The sequence below is a fragment of the Rhinolophus hipposideros genome (genome assembly GCF_964194185.1).
Source record: "Rhinolophus hipposideros genome assembly, chromosome: 7".
Lineage (NCBI taxonomy): Eukaryota > Metazoa > Chordata > Mammalia > Chiroptera > Rhinolophidae > Rhinolophus > Rhinolophus hipposideros.
In genome coordinates, this window is record NC_138053.1 from 16,342,466 (window position 1) to 16,364,615 (window position 22,150).

At 40.1% G+C, this 22,150-nt stretch overlaps 1 protein-coding gene across 4 annotated transcripts in view; it reads right to left on the reverse strand.

Annotated features, from left to right (window-relative positions):
• The window catches only part of SNCAIP (synuclein alpha interacting protein), a 140,000-nt gene that overhangs the window by 41,593 nt on the left and 76,257 nt on the right, over window positions 1-22,150 (reverse strand). For all 4 annotated transcript variants that reach the window (XM_081053317.1, XM_081053315.1, XM_081053314.1 and 1 more), the window contains 2 exons: window positions 21,759-21,861; window positions 9,788-9,860 (listed from right to left, as the gene is read on the reverse strand). In XM_081053317.1, coding sequence (XP_080909443.1) covers window positions 9,788-9,860; window positions 21,759-21,815 — 130 coding nt within the window. In that variant the 5' untranslated portion in view covers window positions 21,816-21,861. The remainder of the gene's footprint in view (window positions 1-9,787; window positions 9,861-21,758; window positions 21,862-22,150) is intronic.

A 22,150-nucleotide genomic window follows, 5' to 3' on the forward strand; every position in this document is an offset into this window, starting at 1 on the left:
GCACATTCTCAAATGCCTACAGCAGGAGAGAATATGGTTGATCCAAAGCTCTTATATCTGCAGCAGAGTGAGCCAGGATGAAAGTGATGGAAGATGAAGCTGGGGGAGGTCGTCAAGGGCCAGCTCACTGGGGAGTTTTACTGGCTACAACAAAGAATTTGGTTTATATTTTAATTGACATGGAGTATCCCTGGAGGAGATCTCACAGAGAAGTGAAATGATCTGCTTTACATTATAAAGCATGTCCTTCTGCCCACTCTGTGGGGAAACGAGAGTGGGCCAGATTGGTGGTGAAGATAGAAGTGAGACTAGTTCATGGCCATTAACCCAGATCACACGCAGAAGTGGCCTGGCCTGGTCTAGGTGGGCTGGTTGAGATGGAGAGACGTGGACTGATGGGGACTTACTTTGAGAGCAGATGACTCGGGTCCTGGTGGTAGGCTGATGTGGAGTATGAAGCACAGCAATTCTGGCTTCAGCCACCAAGTGGGGATGTCAGAAAACTGAGTGCCTTTACCAAAGGGGAGTCCGAGGAGGAATGTGTTGGGGAGAAGGATTCAAGACTTCCTCTTCAGAATTCCAGGACACATCTCATGGAGGCACCAAGGAGGACATTAAAGGACATTAAAGCTGGAGTGCTGACGGGAGTAGCAGCAACAGGTAGGTGGCATTTGAAGCCACAAGATTGGATGAAACATCCACCCAGACAGACTCAGAAACTGAGAGGCGAGAGGGTCCACTGGGATATTGAAAGGTCAAGTAGAGAAGGAGGAAGAACTGCAAAGGAACCTAAGAAGATATCAGTTATCAGAAGGAAAATAAGGAGAGAGGTGGTATCACAAAGCCAAGAAAGGAGAATGTTTCCAGAAAGGTGGAAGAGGCCAAGAAAGGTGAGAATATCAGTGTCAATAAATTTGACAACTCGGAAGTTGTGACAATTCCAAGAGAGATGGACATCACACTAGAGATACTTACGGTGACAGAGAGGTGGAAGGGTAGAAGTGGGGAGGTTCCCTTATCTTTTTAAAGAGGTTGGCTGTAAATCAGGGGCTCAGAGAAAAGGAAACAACAGAGAATTAGGGTGGTAGCACTAGAAGGGGTATTGTTTGCTTTTTTTTCTTTCTTTCTTTTTTTTTTTTTAAAGCTAGGAGATAATTAGAGAATGTTTGTATGATGAAGGTAATGACCCCATAGGGAGAAAGACATTGCTGGTGCAGCTAAAAGAGGAGATAACCGAAGGACCAAGGTGTCAAACCAAATGAACAGAAAATATGTCCCATACCTCATTCATCACACAAACCACAAAGAAGCAAGGCTTCCTTTCACCTCTTCACACAGTCATTCATCCATCCATACCTCAGACATATATTTAACACCAGTGCCAGGCCCTGGGGATACTATAATGAACAAAATTACCCAACAGAGATTTTATTTAGTGTACTAAAGAAAAATGATATTAAACTAACATCAATCACATTATTAATATTTTTAAAAGCAGATATTTACATAGGAGAAAAAGTATAGGGAGCTAGGAAATAATAGAATCGGCGGGGGTAATATAATCTAGGCTTACATTGTCCAAAATAGAAGCTATTAAGCCCCTAAAATGTGGCTAGGGGTACACATCAAAATGATAATAGTTTTGATTTTGGGGGTTAAATAAAAGACATTAAATTTATCTCATCTGTTTCTGTTTTTCAATGTGGCTACTAGAAAAATCTTCCATGATGTAAATGGCTTGCACTGTATTTCTCTCGGAAAGTGATTTAGGGAATCAGGTAAAGGGTCTCTGAGGAGCTGAACTTGGAGGTGAAAGGAGAAAAGGAAGGGCATCCACCATGTGAAAGAACACAGCACATCTGGAGAATTGAAGGAGGTTCCTGGCAGGCAGAAAGCAGGGGGACAGTGACATATGAGGAAGCGTGCTGACCCAGGAGACGACCACTCAGGGCCTTGGAGGCCACGTTGTCTATCCTGAGAACCACCTGTGGAAACTATTGCCTGGTTTTGAGCATTGAGGGACACGATCACATATGTATTTTTGAAAAAATCTCTTGATCTCATGGACAATGGATTATCACCCAGATGGCCTAAGTCAGTGTTTCTCAAACTTGAATATGCATAAAGGAATCACCTGAAGAGCTTGTTAAAATGCAGATTCCGATTCTGGAGTCTGGGGCAAGGTTTGAGAGTCTGCATTTCTAAGAAGCTTCCAGGTGATATGGATGGTACTAGTGCCAGTCCTGGGCCCCACTGTGAGATGCAAGGGCCTGAGGGGTCAATTGCCATAGGATGGTCTGGGCTTTTGTGGATGCCTATTGACTGTCTCCAATGATTCTTCAACTACAAGATTCTAGGATTCTGTTTGTATTCAGTTTCTTTTATGATCTCTCTCTCTCTCTCTTTCTCTCTTTAAGGGAAGAGTGAAGGCAAATGAGACATATGGATAAAGATTGGTCATTTAAAATGGGAAGACAGAGCCTGTGTAACGTTGAGAGGCAAAGGAAAAAGGATATGCTTTCAGCAACAAGTACGGTGCTGTCAGAGATGCTACAAAGTGCCCAAACTAGTAAAACCCCCTTCACACTTCAGCCTTGCATTGGGAAGATGGTACAGGGGAAAACACTTCTCCCTTAGGACAGGGCTGACATTTCTGAGACGGAAGTCACTACGAGGCCTCAACAAAGTAAAAGGTACTTGTTCTTGTCCCTGTGCTTCAGTTCCCTGCCTAAATGCTTATCTCTGTACTTCTGGTTTCTCATCCTTCCTTACTGAAGATTTCCTGGACTCCTTTCTACCAAGAGGAGATTTCTCCATCAGTTTTAAGGAGGGGAGATGTTTCTTAGAGTACAAGTAAGTCAAAACATGGGAGAGGAGACTGTGACTGCCTTCCCTAAATGTTGTTTCCCTCTACTACTGTCTGTCTCATGCCTAACTTTCTAAACTTCACAATGCTACTGACCTTTTAGAAAATCAAGGAGCTGCGGTGCCTATAGATACGGTTAAATAAAGAGAAGAAATGTTCAAGAGGAAAAGGGGCAAAGATGCAATGTATTTAAGCTCTGCTACCTCCAGCCCCTGTCATTATTTTTGACATTACCAGAGTTTAATTTTAACTTTTCTATCCTCTCCCCCCGCACCCTGCTCCCATCTTTCCCCCAATGACTTCTACTCTTTTCTTTCTCTTAGAAATATAAACAAAATGTTAGTCATTTAAAGGCACCGATGGTCTCTCCCTTTGGCCAGAGAAGGCAGCTCTACTTTCAAGAGTAAGTTCTGTGGTTCATTCAAAATGATGGCCATGCACATTCTGTAATAACAGAAAACAGCAGATAAAATTGTCCTTACATTATGATTATAACCATACAAAAAAATTTGCCTCAGGAAAGAAATACAGTAATTGTGTTTTGGTGGCAGGGTTAATTGTAGTTTTTACTTTCCATTTTTTATAATGGATTATGTCACCTGTATAATTACATTTTTGTTAAAGAAAAATAATGTTTTATTGGACTAACAGTCTCATGATTTTTTTTACTCTGTACATTTTTACTACAGTTAAATAAACTGAGATTTTTGTCATAAACATTAGATTCTTTACCGCATTAAGTTCAAGTGTTCATTTTCTTGATTGAGATCTGAGAAAATGTGTTTCCCTGTTCTTTGGGTCCATTTTATATTACATCATGGGAAATAGATTAATGAGCAGGATTTTCTATCTAAACTGCCATACCAACCATCCCTTTCATGCTCTTAGTATTAAACTTTAATAAAATTGAAAACAGGAGGTTTATATACCTAGCATCATCAGCTATGTCAAAGCAGTGTTGAAAGGATAAATTTCATGTCAACTTATTATTTGAGGTGCTGGCTAAAATCCTTGAAAATCATAGAAAACCATATATTTTCCAAAATGCAGGTTTGTCACAAAATTTACATGCACAGGGGCAAATTTGGAGTGCTTTTAGATATACATCCAAAATGACTTTTAACAGATACCATGTTTAAAATGTATGGTGTTCTTTACTCCTTGTCATCCAAGTGATGTATTACTTAGGTATATTCCTTCAGAATTTTGTCTCCCACACACACACACCAGGGCCATTTATTATTGTTACATAACCGAATTTTCTATCCTCGGTGACACTAAGTTCTCAGAGGCAAAGCTGCATTAATGTTTATTTGTCTGCCTTCTTTCTTAAGAAAATTATACAATGAGCTCAGCAGATTCATATTTTGAAAGAACCATAAGACATTTAATGTACCATGAATTGGAACAAATGTGTATTTGAATGTCCAATTAATTTTTAAAAACTCGAAGTCAATGAAATTGAGTATGTTTGATTTGAATACCATATGTCAACATAACGTATTTTTGTCCTCACTTGGAGAAAACAGTATAGCAGAGTTAACATTTACTGCCTCGGTAGGCCTCTTTTCTTCACGAGTAGCAGGAAATAAGCAGAGAATGCATGCAAACATTTCACAGATAACTTCCATTAAGAGGTGTAAATTGTTTCACACATAACTTCCATGCTGCTAATCCTCCCCCGACTACTAGCCACAGAGGAAGTTCCCTGGACTAAAATTACATCTCAGTTGGCTCAACTTCATCGTAGCTCTGGAGTCAGCAGACCTGGTTTCAAATGTACTTGCTAGCTCTAGAACTATGGCCAAATTAGTTACCCTCCATGAGCCTCAGTTTCCACATCAATAAAATGGGCATAAGAATGGTCCTCCCTCAGAGAATGATTTCGAGGACAAATAAGCTATTTATAGAGGATCTGGCATAATGCCTGGTACACTAAGTACCTAAGAAACAACTGAAACTCTCCATAGCACCTATGCAATTCCAAGCACAGGCCAAATTTGTTCTCCGGCTTCCAACTCCTAGTTCTTCACCTCCTTCTCACCTTTTTGTGATATCTCCAATACCTTCACACTTCTTTTCACTTCTTTATCACAGAAATTTGAAACCCAGTCAGAGTGTAGTGTAGTTGATGGAGAACGATGTGAAATATTCCTGTCAGGGGGAAAATACAGATTTCTATAGGAATCAAAGCCTTTGGCTAAAGGAGGGGCACTCCCAGGGAAGACCCGGCCTCGGTGAGCTAGCAGAGGTGCAGAGACACTGCCCACGCCCCTGGCGACACTGCCATTTGTCTTCTCAGATCCCACCATGGATTTGGCCCAACGTCCAGGGATGAAGTGGAGTGAGCCCTGACGTGTATGTCTCACAGAGGGGCTTCCACTGGCCACCCACAGGGCTCAGTGGACACTCTTGTTCCTCTGAGAACACTTGAAAAACAGGCAGAAGGAACAGGCCTGAGTTTTGTCTTTGCAGCCCACTTAGGAAGACAGGAAAGGTGTGTGGTAAGTCCTGAGGCTGATTTGTGGGGCTGACAGGTTCTGATCAGACCCTCAGGTTCAGTTCTGAGTGCTCCACTTTTAAGAGGGATGCTGATCAGCTGCAGTCATCCATGAGAGAGCAAGGAGAATGAGCAGGATACACTGAAAACTGTGGAGGGAAATTTTAAGCTGGAGAGGACAAGGCAAAGAATGATGGCTATCTCCAAACACTTCGTGGTACCCTTGCCCACGATCCATTGTCCTGACATATGAATCCGAAGGAAGAACCAGGATGAAAAGATAGAAATTCGAGTGACAACGCTTTGGGCTGAACAAACAACTTGACCTTTATGGACAGGTGGCCTCATGAGACTATGAGCTTCCCGTCCCTGAGGAGATGAAGTACAGGCTAGATGACCCCGTGGGCAGGGTAGTAAGGACTGCCTTCCAAGCTCTGATGGACTGTGTGAATTGTTTTGTGCCTTTAAACAAATTTTTTATTTGTAAATAATTAAAATATCTTTTTCATTTATAAACGAATTTATAGAAGAGTTAAAAAGAATCAAAACAGTACAAAAACACCTGTATATCTTTTATCTACATTCATCAGTTGTCAACATTTTACCCATTTGCTTTATTATTTGCACTCTCCCTTGCTCTCTCTCTCTCTATACATATATATATTGCGAGTTATGATTCCATGTGCCGAGGCTTCTTTCCAAGTAATAGGATTTTAGAAAAACTGGACTCCAGCTGGCGGTGCCCCTCAGGGCACCAGGCATAATAAATCTGACCACTGCCCACGTGATGGATGGGGCCCTATAGAGTTTGACCTTGACCTCGTCCTCACTTTGATCACCACGCTGCAGCTGCATTGATTTTCTTCCTCTTTCTCATACATGCTAAGCTCATTCCTGGCTCAGGGACTTTGCACTTGCTCGTTTCTCTGCCTCTAGCACACTTCACTAGTATTTCATGTGGCTGGGTCCTTCTCACACTGCCTGAGCCCCCCAGGTTCCTCCTCCCCAACTCCTACAAGTTACTTTATCACATTGCCCCAGTCACCTCTGAAATGATCTGATTTAGTTGTTGATTTTCTTGCCTTTTGTCTGTCACCCCCTAGAAAGGAAGAGCCTTGAGAACAAGGGACATTGTCTACGTCTTGTTACTGTGTCCTCAGTGCCTAGGACAGAGAACACTCAATAATTATTTGCTGAATGAATAAATAATAAAAATAAATGGGTCCAAGAGCATCTGGTCAAAGAATTGTTACTGTAAGGATGGACATTAACATGTGCGACCTACACAAAATAGAAAGTACTTAGCAGACTTTTTAGAAAAGAAAAATGTCTTCATTTGCTGGAGTCTTCATTTGGTGGAGTATATTCTAAGTGACAGGATTTTGGGGGAAAAGTTTACCCAGAGGGTGCCCCATCCAAAAGAAAGATGTAGACTCCTCTCAGAAGCCAATCTGCCTTCTGCTGCCGTCTGTTTGAAAATAATTATCATAAAGATGGAAATTTACAAGCACTCCTGTGGCAGATTCCTCTTACGTGTTTCACATGAGAAAGTCTGGAGGAGTGCAGGAGGTGGTTCTCCTACATTTGGATGCCCATGGAACTAACCGAAAATGCCTCAATTCTTTCGGAAACTGGCTGTGAAAACTTTATTATGTTGAGATTTCTTTCAAAGGAGCCCACAGATGGATTATGCTATGGAGAGATGGATCATTCCATGTGTTTCTTTTTCTAGGATCACTCTTACTCTATTAGAAAGTGGATTAGCAGCCTCCAAATGGTCCACCAAATTGGAGGTGCATATGTGATTACATTGAGTTTTTCCATCATATATCCAAATCCTATCAGGTCTAATTATTCTGAGCACTGGGTCTTTGCTCTGGGTGAAGTGTCAAAGCTTCTAAACTTGAAACTGACCTCCTTCTTAACCAAATAAATGTCTAATATCATCTATGGTAGAAGTGGCTACAAGTCATACAACCTGGAGAAAATGGAATGAACGCACCCAAGGAAAAATTATTTTTAAAAGCGTCAGTTAATTCACTTAACTTGGTAAGCAAGAATAGCTATATTAATAGAGAAAAGAAATTCACCACATAATCAATGAGGGAAAATGCTGATTTTTAAAGTTTCATAAGGATAATATCTGAAAATCCATTTAATGCCACCAAGTTCAGCTATCTGAGAGGCAGTACGTGTAACACATAAGAGGACATACTGTAAAGGCAGATGTCCTGAGGTCTGAATCCCTGTTTTGTAGCTTAATTGCTGTGTGACTCCAAGCAAGACATTTAACATCTCAGTCTGTGTCTCAATTTGCCCATCTATAATACAAACATCCTAATAGTGCTTAACTCACAGTGATTTTAGGATTAATTGAGCTAATATAAATAAAGTGCTTACAACCATCCCTAGCAGGCACATTAAGCATTACTGAAGTGTTTGCTATTATTCTTCTCCTTACTCCCCAACTCTAATTAATGAAAAAAGAAAATATTGTATCTTCAAAGTACCTGCAGCTACATCACCTACTTTTTTTGTTGTTGTTCTTTTTTTGTTTTTTGCCAATATGTAAAGGCAAGAAAAGAAAAGGTAGATAGATATAGAAGCAGCGACACAATAATCATTATTTGCATACGATACTTGCCTACCAAAGAGAACCAACTAAACAATTACAAGCTTTAAGGAGTTGCCTGAGTACTAGTCCCATTATTTTTTTAAATGTGTAAAAAATAATCGCTTTCTCACAGCAAGCATGAGTTACAAAACAGTTGGTAAAATAAATTCCAACAGATGTGTATAAGACTTAATCTAATGTGGGGGTGGAAGAAATTTTACTTTACACTGCCAGGCTCATATGATTTGTCTAATCATCAAATCTCTCATGAGACAGATTAACAAGAAAAAATAACCAAATTTAATTACATAAATACGTATGGGAACCCCACACACATGAGAAAGTAAAAGACCCCCACATATATACATATATGAGAGGTTCAGTGCATCACCTACTTTTCATCCTACCAATAGTCTGGTAACATTGGAAGACCAAGTTTCTTTTCTTGTTTTATAGATAAGTAGTCATGGGCTCAGAATCATATAGCTGGTAAATAGTTGAATGCTAACTTGAAGCCAGGTTTTCTTCCTCTGAGACTGGGGGCCTGTTCACTGCAGTCTGATCACAGGCAGGGGTTGAGCCCAGTGATGCCTTTTAAGGAGACACATCCTGATAAGCCTTACAGCAAAAGCCTCTGTTAAACCCGATAGAAGCTTGAGTGTATTTTTCTTTAAAAAAAAGAAAATTAAACCTGAGGGTAAATGAAACCTTTTATTTGAACTTAAAACCATCTTCTATGATGTTTCTGACCCAAACATTGAAGCATTACTTTCACTCACACACAAAACCCAGAGATAAACAAACCTAGAAAGACTAATTATTTACCCTGTCTCGTCTAAGCAAAATGTCAGAAGAAAACAAATAGTCCAGGAGAAAGTAAATTAGCTTCGTACAAGTCCTCTCAATTTGAAAGTCTTAGAATTTTAGTAGCTGCATAGGTAAGGACCATCTATTTATTTTTAAACATGATACACATAATTTGAGGATTATCTTAAGCCTTCCATCACCCATGGTTCTCAGGTTTCTAATTATCAGAGGAGGTCCAGTTTTGGCAAGGGTAACGGTGATGCCTTAGAATCATTACTTGGAAAAATAATACACATCATTTCACAGTTTAATGCCAGGGTATCATTCCCATCAATATCCTTTTTTATTTTCATTTTTGCCCATCATGGAGAGAAAAGGAGAGAGGCTTAATTTGATTTACAGAGAGAAAAACAACCCTGAATGCAGTTTTTTTTTTTTTTTTTTTTTGTCGGGGGTAGTGGGGTATGCAAGGAGAAAAGGTCAACCAGCTGGTTTTCATCTATGTGCCATAATTCTCTGTTTAGTTTACACTATTAAACTCCAAAGCTTTGCTTTAATCTTAACTGTTACAGTATGCCTTATTGCAGATTCTATCATGTCACATCCCTGATAGGGTTACAGACTTTGGCCAAGCATCATCCCCCAAGCTGGCCTTGCCATATGGGTAGCAAATGCATCCAACATTTTTCCTTTGGCGCCTGCATCATTATGTTTTGTCACCAATGGTTTCTCGGGTTTTCAGTAAATTGCTGCGTGTACTGTGGTTTGGGCTGTCGAGATGATCGCCTGCGTTTATTTGTATACAGCCACGTCCTCATTAGGGCCCCCTGTCCTGTTAGCCTTTGGAGGATGACCTAACATCTGTTTGCTGAGGGTAGGGGTGAGAGGAGAAGCCATAAAGGTAAACAAAAACAGAAAGCAGCAGCAAACAATGGGGGTGAAAACAACTCCCACACTCTAAAAGTCAGGATAAGGAGGAGAGGTGAGAAGCAAAACCTACCTGATCTGTCTTCGTTTTGCGAGTCACATCTTCGGCAGAGTTCTGGGATGGTCTTGAGTGATGTGACTGAATACTGAATGGGAAGTCAGAGAAAAGGGTGTAAAAGAACGGCTTAAAATGAGAGCATGACATTCACTTAAATTGGCCAGAAAAATCAAAACGCAAGAAGCGGTACTTGAGTATATCATGTATATCCAGAAAGTCCAGCTTCTTTTACCCTAAATGGGCTGTTTGGTGAGCTGGCAGCAACACAAACTCTGCCTACAAGCATCTAAGCAGATGCAGATGAAAAAGCCCTTCTGTAGCAAACAGGGTGAGGTGCAAGCCATCACTTCTGCTACCTGTGGAAGATAAAAGAATGTTCCGACTCTAACAACTTCTAGAGGATGGCCATAATATTTGTAATCTGAATCCTAAGAGTGAACCTATGTGGGAAAAGCTGGAGGGAAGGAGCACCCAACTTCCTGCAGCATCCAGGGCAGCCAGGGGCCATATCTGTGCCAACGCTAACTGGACTATGCAAACATCCCTCCTGCTGCCACTTGCCACAGCTTTTTCTGTGCGGCACCTGTAATCTCCATGGCGAATGACAGGGCAATGTTGTAAAAAGCGAGAGGAGCATGGTTCTGTGTTTGAAAGCTCATCCGTTTGACATATAGATTAGAATGAACTGAAAGAAACCACCTTGTAGGTTCCATCCCAGCACCAACTCGGGCTGGCTATCAGAATAACAAATTATGACCTAAGTGGGGGGCATAAAAATCAGAAGCACTAAAACAAATGTAAAATCAATAGCTATGATTTATGGGAACTACATTTGGTGCCAATCAATCTTTCTTTTAGAGAAGGGTGTTTCACAACCAAAGGATGAACTCTTTCTTCAATCAAAGGGCTGTCTTCAATCGTACTTTAATTCATAAAATAAATACAACTTCCTGAAAATATTTTACTCTGAACCTTTAGGAAACACGTTCTTATGTAAATCAGGATCTTTTATGGATTACTTCACTGTTGCAAAATTTGGGGGGATTGAAAGAAAACATTTAATCTAAAAGAAAAATGATCATGGGAAACTCATTAGGATTATTCTAGCATTACAAGTGAACAATGTGTAATTAGGACACATTTGTCAATAAGAAGGTACTTGAGTTAGCTTGATGTTGACAGATGAAGCATAGCGTCTACGTGGAGACCCCACCCTCAAGTGCTTTACACAGGGTGTCAGGACAGCTAGACAGAGGGTGGAGGAGTTGTAGCTATTGTCAGTTTGCCAATTACATGTCACAAACAAATTAAATATCCAGTGTTTCCAAGTGAAAAATAAAACCTCAAATGACTAATTAGAGAAATTACTCTTACCTGTCTGATGCAATAACATCCTGTTTGTGTTGGCCATTTCTCAGAGACTACAGGTGCTTTAGCAAATCCACTCACATACTCAGAGGGAGGGAGGGAGGGAGGGAGGACTGGCTCTTCAATCACAAATGAACTTCGAGGATTTTTTTCCTTTTACATTATATTCTTTGGGGGTTGAGGTTAACACACGTACAGAAGGCTTTTTTTTTTTTTTTTTTACTGTTGTTGTTACTAATAAGGTACCTTATGTTTCTGGCCAAGTACAAGCTAAGAAATCCGGTAGCTTCTTGAAACCAGCTGGTAAAGGTTAAATAATTACAGTCTATAATTCAATTAAAATTGAGCCTTTTGTTTTGGCTGCTATGTGCCCCATGAAAGCATCCTTTGGCAAAGTCTTACCCTCTTCCCCCCACCTTTTTCTTTTTTCTTTTTTTTTCAAAAGAGGAAATTTTTTTTTTAGAAAGAGGAAATTTAAGATTGATTGTGTTTAAGTATAGTTAATGATAAATTCCATAAGGCTGCTCACTGGGCTGAATGAGTTATGTTTGATTGTACTGGGTGGGCCGCTATCTGTATTTCTAGCCACGTGAATCCTAACTGCCACTTCCCATTCCAAAGCTAAGCACGTCTGAGTCTCTGATTTATCAGTTGCACCTTCATCTCTTCCTATGCAACCTTAAAGGTCCACAGTGTTCAGGAACTTTTAATTTGAAGAGGTATACATTTTAAGAGCACAGCTGCCTGGTTGGTGTGGGGACTGACCCACAGGCAGGGAGACCAGTCTAGCTGATCCCTACTCACTATCTCAACCTACGTCCCAGATGGTGGCTTTGCCTCTCCACTCTTGGTCATATAGGAAGTCACTTTTATGAAGACATACATCTTAATTCTTGGGGAAAAATTATCTTGAAGAAAAAGTCATGTGCTTCTCCTAGTAATGGAAATAAAGAGTACATCAATCTAAGAAAAGGACGGCGTGTAGGCCAGAAAAATCAGTTTGGAATAACTGTAAGGGTATATGGAATGTCAAATTCAGCAGTGACTCCAATTTATACTGTGAACAAATCCACCATTCTTTATGAAGACAGAAGGAAAATCCAATTTTGTAGCTTTGTTTCAGTTCAGTACAAACACTGCTCTTTGGATAAAAGATAAGGCTTAAAGGAATGCTGCAAAGATGGTTAAGTGGTGATGGGAGGAGATGAAGAGGAAACACAATTCACAAAACCAACACGCAAAAACATTTTCCTATGTGCTAATTTGGGAATAAGCAAATGACCCAGGAAGACGCCCTTGCATGAACGCATTGTGCTGCCATCTGGGAGCTGAAAGGGAAAGCGTCCAAGGCCTTCATCCCAACGGACAGGACAGATGGCTTTTGATATGAAGCTGTCAGATTGCCCACACATTCTCAAGACAATGGCCAGCTCCCATGGCAGCAACTATTGTCATTTTGTCCCTATTAGAACCAAAGCCCAATGTATCTTCCCTGTCTCTTGCCCCCAACCCAAGCCTTTATGTTCCGTTCCCTTGATTCCTATTATCCTTGGATGATAAGAGGAGAGGAGGCTTGCAGATGATTGAGATGCGTTATATTTCCTATCCCTATTTTGCTCTGATATATTCTTTTTCTAAAAATCTTCCAGAGGGAATTCCCTGTAGAAACAGCCTTTTTGATCCAATTCTCTTTTCCCTTCCTCTATCATGTCTCAAGAAAAGCCCCTGCCAAAGGTTGACCAGCTGCCTCCACTTCTTCAATGATCCTGTGCATTCAAAGTTTAGTTCCCCTTCTGTTCCTTTACTCCTGGGTCCTCCTTGCCTGCCAAGCCTTCCTCTGGCCAGGCCAACGGAACCATTCTGCAAGGCCCGCTGTGTTCTGTCTTCTCCACGAAACCCTGGCTGACTGCTTCAGTCACTCCGACTTTACCCTTTTCTGCCCTTGGTAAAATACTGCTGGGCCTTGTGCTCTGTTGTTTTCTTTGTGTTAGTGTTGGCTCCCACAGGCACTGGGGGGAAAGGATGATATCTTTGATTTATACATATATGCATGGCACACAGTGATTTATTAACCGTTTGGCTGAAATACCAAGATGTATACACATTTAATTAATCTCTGGGCATAATATTACCGGTGTGCAAAGGAGTTCTTTCATATTTAGGTAGTAAGTGGGAATTTCCTCCATGCTGCCATGCCTGCGCCACAATTAATTAGCTTTCTAAAATGCAAATTTGACTAAGATGCTTCTCTGTTTCAAATCCTCCACTGGCTCTGTACAGCCTACAGGGCAGGACCATATGCCTCAGCATGGTACGTGAAACCCACCATGAGGTCAAACTCATCTCTCACCATCGTCCACTTGTCTTTGGATTGGTAATACCAAATTTCATGTGGATCCCCTGTTTACTGTTTTATCTGTTTATACATGTATGCATGCTACTCTATCTACCTGGAATACGATTTCTCCCATTTCATTAGGAAAACAACTTTTAATTCTTCATGTTTGTCCTGGTTATCACTTCTACACTATCTTCTCTGACCCTCACAGATAGATGTAATTCCAGCTCTCAAACTGTGGTCTCCTGACCTATGGCATCACTACCATCTAGGAACTTATTAGGAATTCACATTCTTGGGCCTCATCCCAGAAACTCTGAGGGCAGGGACCAGGAATTTGTGTTTTTATAAGCTCTCCAGGTGATTCTGATATCTGCTGAAGTTCAAGAATCACTGCTTTATATTATTTCCTTATTTTAGGTATATGTCCATGATAGAATCCATCCCATAATGTTTAATCTACATGTTTACGTAATTGCTTTCTTTACTTCTTGAGGGTGTGGACAATATTTTATTTACCAAAGATACTAGGTACTTACTTAACTGGATAAAATGAATAACTATGTAGCCCATGATTTTAGTGACAATAGTAATAGTGACAACATGATAGTAGTTAATATTTATATTAGCACTAATCTTAGAAAAACCCGTAATTACAAGTCTAGCAATCGTGGCATATTTAAAAGAAAAAAAATACTTCTAATATGTTCATAGTATGAGTGCTGGCTGATGCCTTAGCCTTTTGTATAAAGAACAATGGATTTGGAGCCAGAAGATCTGGATTCAAGTCCCAGTTCGGGTATTTAATAACTCTGTGTTTTTTGTACAAATCATTTCCTATCTCTGGGGCTCAGTGTCCTTATCTATAAAACACAGATAATCATACAGGACAATGTAAGTGAAGTCAATTTGCAAATGGTGTTAAATGGTTTTGTCTCATCTCTTTAACCTTTTTTCCACGTGGGTAGCATAGCTTTTACCTCTCATCTTCATTCCACTCATGATTTTAAACTCAGTAGATCAAAATGTAAGACTTAATGAGGCAGGAAAAGGGAGCTGAGCTGGGACTGGAAAGAAAGGAAGGAGAGCTCAGCCTGTCTCAGCACGTTATTTGGCTTCTCTTTGGTCTTTCCTCATCCAAGAGAGTCCATCGCCAAGAGCTGACACTGAAACTTAGCTTCACAAACTACCTAGAGTTGATGGGATGCAAGACAATTCTACACAGCTCAGCCTGCATCAGTCAATTTTGTCACTCTGCCATGCAAAATAGGTTGAACGTACACGAGATTCATAATAACAGTTCGTGAATTCTACATTGGACTATGGGGATCTCTGAGCACCCTAGACATTGTTCAGGCCTGAAAAGCCTTGGCCCTTACTCCTGCAAGCCGGAGCCAGTTGGGTGAATAAGCAGACATAACTCAAACGGTAATGAGCCACAGAAAATGAGAGAACCAAAATCCCAAGCACCTTTTCAAGCTAGAGACTTTTAAGAAACTAAGGTTCTATTAAGTTTCCAAAAGAAACAATTAAGCCAGTCATCCAAACAACTATCCTGAAATCACTTGTGTGATTTCTCACACAGCTTTCCAAAACTCAAGCAGGCATCTCAACAGGCTCAATGAAAGGAGCTGGTAGTGAAAGCAAAGACAGCTGAAATGAGATTTTTCAGAAACATAATATTTTTCTAAAAGTTTGACATTTTCTCCACTGGCCTGCCCTTCCAATTCAGGAAGGGGTGTCCTGACTTCACACCCTCCATAAAAGATCATGTTCCATTGTCCTTTCTCTGAGGATGTGGTACCAAGAGTCCACTTCTTTATTGCTAGCCTTCTGTTTGTGCTCGGGTCTCCTGTCCCATTGCCTCAGGTCTCTGGCTCTGCCACCATGCCCTCTTCTCCCCTTTCAGCCACTCTCTGAACATCGGCTCTCTTCTCTGGTCCTGTAAAAATAAACAAGCACCCCCACCACCTCAAGACATACTGCCTCCCCAGCTGACCATAGACTTCCCTGCTCTTGTGTTCACAGCTATCTTTCCTGAAAGAAGCGCCGTGGTTCTCGTCTCTACTTCCTCACCTCTCTGCCTTTACTCCACCACCACATGGCTTCTGCCCCATCACCTCACAGGTGCTGCTCTTATTACGGCCAACTATGAGTCTTAACTGGAAAATCCAGTGAGCACTTTTCAACCTTTCTCTTTATAATGACCTATTTCCCACTATTGACCACTTCCTTCCTGAAACTCTGTAAATCCCTCCCCACTGTTTACCTCTCTTAGTATTCCTCCTGTAGCTCTGAAAAATTTCTTTCCAGTCTCTTACATGGGGACTAGTATCTGATGCATAGTAAGTGTTCATTAAATGTTAGCTATTATTATTTACATTAAAAAGCATAAAAAATGAGCATTTAAAAATAAAGCCAAAGTAATAGTAACTACTGAGGCAAAAATTACAAATTACAAAATAAATGTATCTTGGAGCAGGGCAGATGACTGGACATAATCTTTGTTCAACTTCAGTGATGGTCTAATTGTAATTGTGAACCGGTAATCGTTTACCACGGAAACATAAAGGCTGCGTGTCAAGAATGGGGTTCAATACTGTAATTTAATGTGCCCTATATGCAGAAATTTCATAACTGACATTTCATAATCTTCTCACTGTTATTATAGAGTATTGTAAGCTCTGTGAAAACACAGACCAAGGCTGTGTCATTCACCCCAAGCCTAGAACCATGCTTGATATACTGTAAATTTTTAATAAATACTTCTTGAGTAGATTGGCATAAAATCTAATTATTGCTAAGAGATAATTGTTTGTGTAAATAATCTGTATAGTCAATCTAATACGTGCTATTACTACTATCAGGCAAGATAAGAACCTTTAGGGCTACCCGCAGAGAAAGAGGAGAGCAAATAAAAAAAAAAAAATCTGGCAGTTACTTATTCTTCTTGGAAATCATTCTGTCCATAAAGTTGCTCTCTACCTTCTCAGGAAGGAATGTCGGGTCCAAGATTTGGAGTTCAGAGACCTGGGTTACAGTACTGGGCTTTAACACTAGCTATGGGACATGATCTTGTAAGTCATCTTGTTTGGATTAGATTATTCCTAATTCCTTTTCTGACAGGGATTAAAAAAACAAGGTAAGACATATGACATACGAGCCTAGAACAAGACGTGAAGTTTTTTATAATGGGGAGCTGGAGAAGAGAGAAATGAGAGGCAATTTAGACTTGAATACAGGACATTGCAAAACCAACATCTGAACAGTTGGTGAAACTAGAAGGGCAGTGCTAACAGACAAGGGACGGGGAAGAAGGGATTGAGACAGCCAGATACCACGTGAAAGTCTTGGTCACCTTTTGGAAAGCACAGAAGAAAGTATACCAAGATCTTACTCAGAAATAACAGATTCCTTGCTAGGAAGGAGGGACAAGCCAGGTTCTTGTACCTTCAATATCTTTATACTCTATCACAACTAAAATCAGGGCAAAAGCTATACTTGTTACCTGCCCAACTCTTTGCCTGAGTCTATTTGATAAGCAATTCATGTTCTTCCTTTCTCAAGGTCTCCCACTGCTGTAAAATGGCTCTTTGTCAAAATGTAATGCAATCTGGGAAGTAATAGTGGATTGAATGGAGTAAAAGGTGGTACTCACAAAACAGAGGTGGGCAGGTATCGTGGTGCTAGTAATGCTTGATCTGTAGGATGGAAAAATGTGAAAACTTACTGCAAGTGAGATTTGTCTGCGATATAAATTCAGTTTTCCCTACCAGACAGCGGTTAATCACCTTAGGAACATGAATTCACTTAGTTGTGAGCTATTACTCTAGGTTGCAGAGGGATCTAGGGATTGGGTCAAAGGGGAGAGTAAAGTGGAAGGACACTTATTTACTTGATCTCTTTGACTTGCACAAAATATAGGTTATGTAATTACCAACAATGTCAGCTTTCACCAAAGGTGCAGCCACAATGATACAGAAAGACAACAAAACTTCCGGTGCAGGGAAACAGAGTATTTTCCTTTCTTGTATTTGTGTGTGCATCAGTATGTGTGTATATTTACATGTATGTGTACATATGTACATGTAGGTATTTGTATACATGTGTATGTGTATGTGTAGATATATATAAATATGTGGAGATATTATATATGTGTATATATATACATATATATGTGTGTGTGTGTATATATATATATATATATATATATATATATATATATATATATAAAATTTCAAAATTTCTTCAAAAAATCCAGGGCAATAGGTAGAGATGATTACTATTTTACAAATGGGGAATTTGAGGTGCAATAGAATTACGAGACTTGCCTCAGGTCGCTTCGCTTGTCTCATTTTATTTATTTGTAATGTATACCAACTCCATTAGCTCCCAAAAGCTATTTGTAATTGCTTCAGTACCTACTTGGGGATAGTGATACGTGAGATGACTGGTTCAGAGATTCTTGTACTCAAGCAAGCTGCTCAGAAGAGGAAGCGGCATATGGTCAAACAGTTCTGTATTTAAATCCTGACCCTGCCACTTATGTGGGACCTCGTGAAAGTCATACGACCTCTTTAAGCCTCATTTTCTTCATCTGCCAAACAAGGGATTAAAATAGGGCCTGCTTTGCACAGTTGATGTGAGGTTTATATAAGACATTTGACTTAAACAGTTCAGTGCAGCGTGTGGCAGCAGCAACATTTGATGGTTCTGAGTAAAGCTCTTCAACAGATCCGTGGTTCAGCCTCTGCTGTATTCAGTCCTGTGGATAATACTATTTTTGAAAACAGCAGATTGTCTTCCTTAATAAAACAAATGCACCATGGCTACTAAGAACTCTATGGTAAAATAGTATTCCTAAGCATTTTTCTTTTTTAAGATGGAAGGATCTGGCTTCCGTACGAAGAAAGAAAGAAATCTGTAAACCCCTTCGCAGGGACAGAAAAGCTCTACTTTGACTTTCTGTGTTTATGTGTGTCGTCATCTCTCCCTCACAGATCTGCAATTATTGCACAATGTTCAGCCCTTTTAGATGGCAGGGTCACAAGAATGTATAGTTTAAACCCTGCATTTTGCAAAGGATGAGCATTATTTTTGAGTCTGGGAAGCTTCACATTAATTTGAGTGCCTTCTGTGTTTTGTCTCATTAGGTAAAGGCAAAAAAGTTCCAGTTGTTTTTTTTGTTTTTTGTTTTTTTTTTGTACTAACATACAGCTTGTGTTTTAATTAAAACAAGAACCAGGCTCATGACCAGAGGGGAAAATCATGAAACAGAAAACCTAGACTATGTAATAAGGCAATGTCTGGAGAAGAAGAAGAGCGGTTTTAAATTTGGGCATCTTTTGGTAAACATCTTTTTCAAATGTATTGTTCATTACCCGCGCCCCTTCTGCCACTTAATGGTAAAGAGGATGAAGGGCTGTCAGCGACAGAGGTAAACGGAATCCTAAAAATAAAGGCATGTTTACGGGAGACTACATTTCTTTTTATGCCAATGAATTAGCAAGTTGGACACATCATCCCTTTTCAGTGTTGGCATGTGAAGCGTCTTCATTTAGCCCCTAAAACAGTTGTAACACTTATTGCCCCGAGTTTACCTAAATAGGCTGAGAACAATCCTTTCAGTATTTAAGAGGTCATCTCTGCTGCTTTCCTCGTGAAGTCATTATATAAGAACAACACGATTGATTTAAGGTATTGAACCTGGATCAGGCTGGACGATGAAATAATCTACCACGTTATAGAGGTTGCCAGGCAAAGTCGAGCTTCTTCAGTTTCCCATGGATATTTATAGGCCAGGATTGTTCATCCTCAGTACATTTGAGGCCAGGTAATTCTTTGTGGTAGGAGATTTTCCTGTGCATTTTAGGTTGTCTACAAGCATCCTTGCTCTCTCTCTGCCCACTAGATGCCACTGGCACATCCCCAGTTATGACAACCAAAACTGTCTCCCAGTATTGTCAAATGTCCCCCCCAGAGGGTGGGTAAAATTGACCCTGACGAGGACCACTTCAACAGACTTCATCTTGGAGAGGCAGTCAAATGTTGTGACTAAAACTGGATATTCTACAGACAAAGGACGCCTATCTAGCTGGGTGACTGAACAAGTTATATAACACCTCCGTGCTGCCCGTTTCCTCATCTGTCAAATGAAGATAATAATAAGCACCTTCTTCACAGGGCCGTTGTGAAGATCAGACAAGGTAATGTCTATCCCATAGTAAGTATTCAAGAAATATTGGCCATTATGATGTTTTCAACAATTCTATGCACATCCATTTCTTTTCCTTCTCATGTAAGCTTAAGTGCAGGTTAAAGATCCAAACAATAGAAATGTAATTAAAGGGGTGGGGGAAAGGTTGGAGTGCAGTGACACTATTACAGAGGGATATCTTCATTTATGTTTCAGAGTAGTGAAGTTATAGAAGCTCAACTATTGTGGAATCCTATCTCCCAACTTGCTAAATAGCTTCAGTTATTGCTTAACATTTTATCTTTTAAGTGTGGAAATTCCTAATTCATCAAAATTATGGGATGCTGCCAGATGATTCCTCTGTAAATACAACTGCTCTATTGTAGTTTTTTTGTTTTTTTAAAAAGTCTTGACATGATGCCTGGTCTTTTCCCTTGAGTTTTTTCTTCACCATGGGTCCTATAAATATTATTGTATTATTCATCAAAATAATAACAAAAACTACCATTTATTTCTAAGAGCAACTTACTGCGTGCCAAGCTAAGTGCTTCACATATATCCTCAAAAAACAAAACAACAACAAAAACATCTTAGAATTTAGGTGGGTAGCTCAGAGGTGAAGTTAATGTGTCCCAGCTAGCAAAGGACAGAAAAGCCTGCAGCCCAGACTGGTGCCTTCAAACCCACGCTCTTAAAATGCAAGTTCATTACCAAAGCTCAGAGAGGTACCCCAAACTCCTCATCATCACACAAGTTTCCCTTTCTAAAACATCTTCCACCCTACCCACATTATCATTTACTTTCTTTTCTTTCCCCCCACTCAGCTCAAAGTAGCTCAGGGGGGCGTGGTTATAAAAGAAGCACGCTCTGAACACTTTTAACTCAAGCACAGTAATTTAAAGAGAGAGAGAAAGAGACAGACAGGAAGATACAATGGAAAGGAAGAAACTCACTTCACACTGGTCTTGACAAAGATTAATAAAATTGTCTGGAAGCTGAAGTAGGGAAAAATTGAATCCCCATTTCCCTGGTACAAAGACTCATCCAAGATTGTATAAACCAGATCATTCATCAAACTCATCCCAGTAATCCAATTCTTGCATACAATATGCAAATTGTATTTCAAACTAAGAAGCAAAGGAGAGGAATCATGCTGTTGCCAGAGGCAAGTTAAAACAAGCTTATCTTTTTGAGACAGTTTCTAGTGGTGACCCAATGCTATGAGAGAGTAATAAAAAAAAAGGAAGGTCAGAAATTGTGAACTTGGAGGTTCTGGGAGGAAAAGTCATATGACTAGTTCAGAAACAGCAACCTTCTCATCACATACTTTGAGAGCCCACTTTGGCTGTGCGGGTACAAGAGACCAACACGTTTACTGGTTGGCCTCTGGCAGACCAGAGGCCTGTGTAGCCCAGGATAAGTCACAATCAGCTCTAAGCAGGGTACATGTAGATGACCCATTCCGAGTAGCCATGAGATCTAAGAAGCTCAATAGCCCACATCCTTACAGAGTTAGGCAGGGCCTCACCGTTCAGCTGGCTCAGTACATATCGATGCATGACTCTTCCTCAATATTTCCCACAAACCTCCAAACTATGCTTTGAAACCTACAGTGACTGGAAGGATTCCTGTTATTGTTCATCAGTTAATAACTTGACCATCTTTAATTACATATGCTTGTGAACTCTACAGAACGCTGGCTGTGCCATAGGCAGTCATATAAAGGGAATTAACCATTGATAGGGTTAATTGTGTGCACAAGTAACTCTATGAAAGTGCCTACTATATGCAGGCACTTTATAAATTTACTCAGCAAATAACTGTGGCAATAATGAAAGATGTTAGGAATGGAAGGCTCAGTGAGGTTAAATGCCATTCCCACCCAAGTTCATACAATTAAGTAGGATTAATTTCTAGGTCCAGGATACCTCCAAACCACACATTGTCTGCCACACAGGATTCTGCTGTCGATTTCTAAATGTGGTTGGAAGACTTTAGGATATACAGACTATACTAGAGAAAGCACCCCATGTAGGTAAAGGCAGAGTCTCGTGAAAGCATTATTTGCAAGTAGTAATACTTACGGATATGTCATCACTGAAGTCAATTTCATCCAGATCAAGGTATTCAGGGGCTTCCATTATTCTTCTTTGCACATTTTGAGTAAGGTCAAATACTTATAAATTCCTGGACAAGACAGAAGCAGAAAAGACAGGCAAAAAGATTAGCTACTTTGACAAACAAAAATCGTATCTATATTTAAACAGACAAAATAGAAAAGGTACGTGGGGCTAATGTTGCTTTTGAGCACATTTTCTCTCTTCAAGTGTCCCCAGCCTGACTTTCCAGAAATCTTAATTTAAGCGTAGTTCCTCCAGGCCCCCAAGATGGCTTCCCAGGAAGTATCCATGGTCCTTTGCTTTACTTCACTTATGCCTGTTTGTCTTTTCTGGAACACTAAGTCAGGTCAAATTCT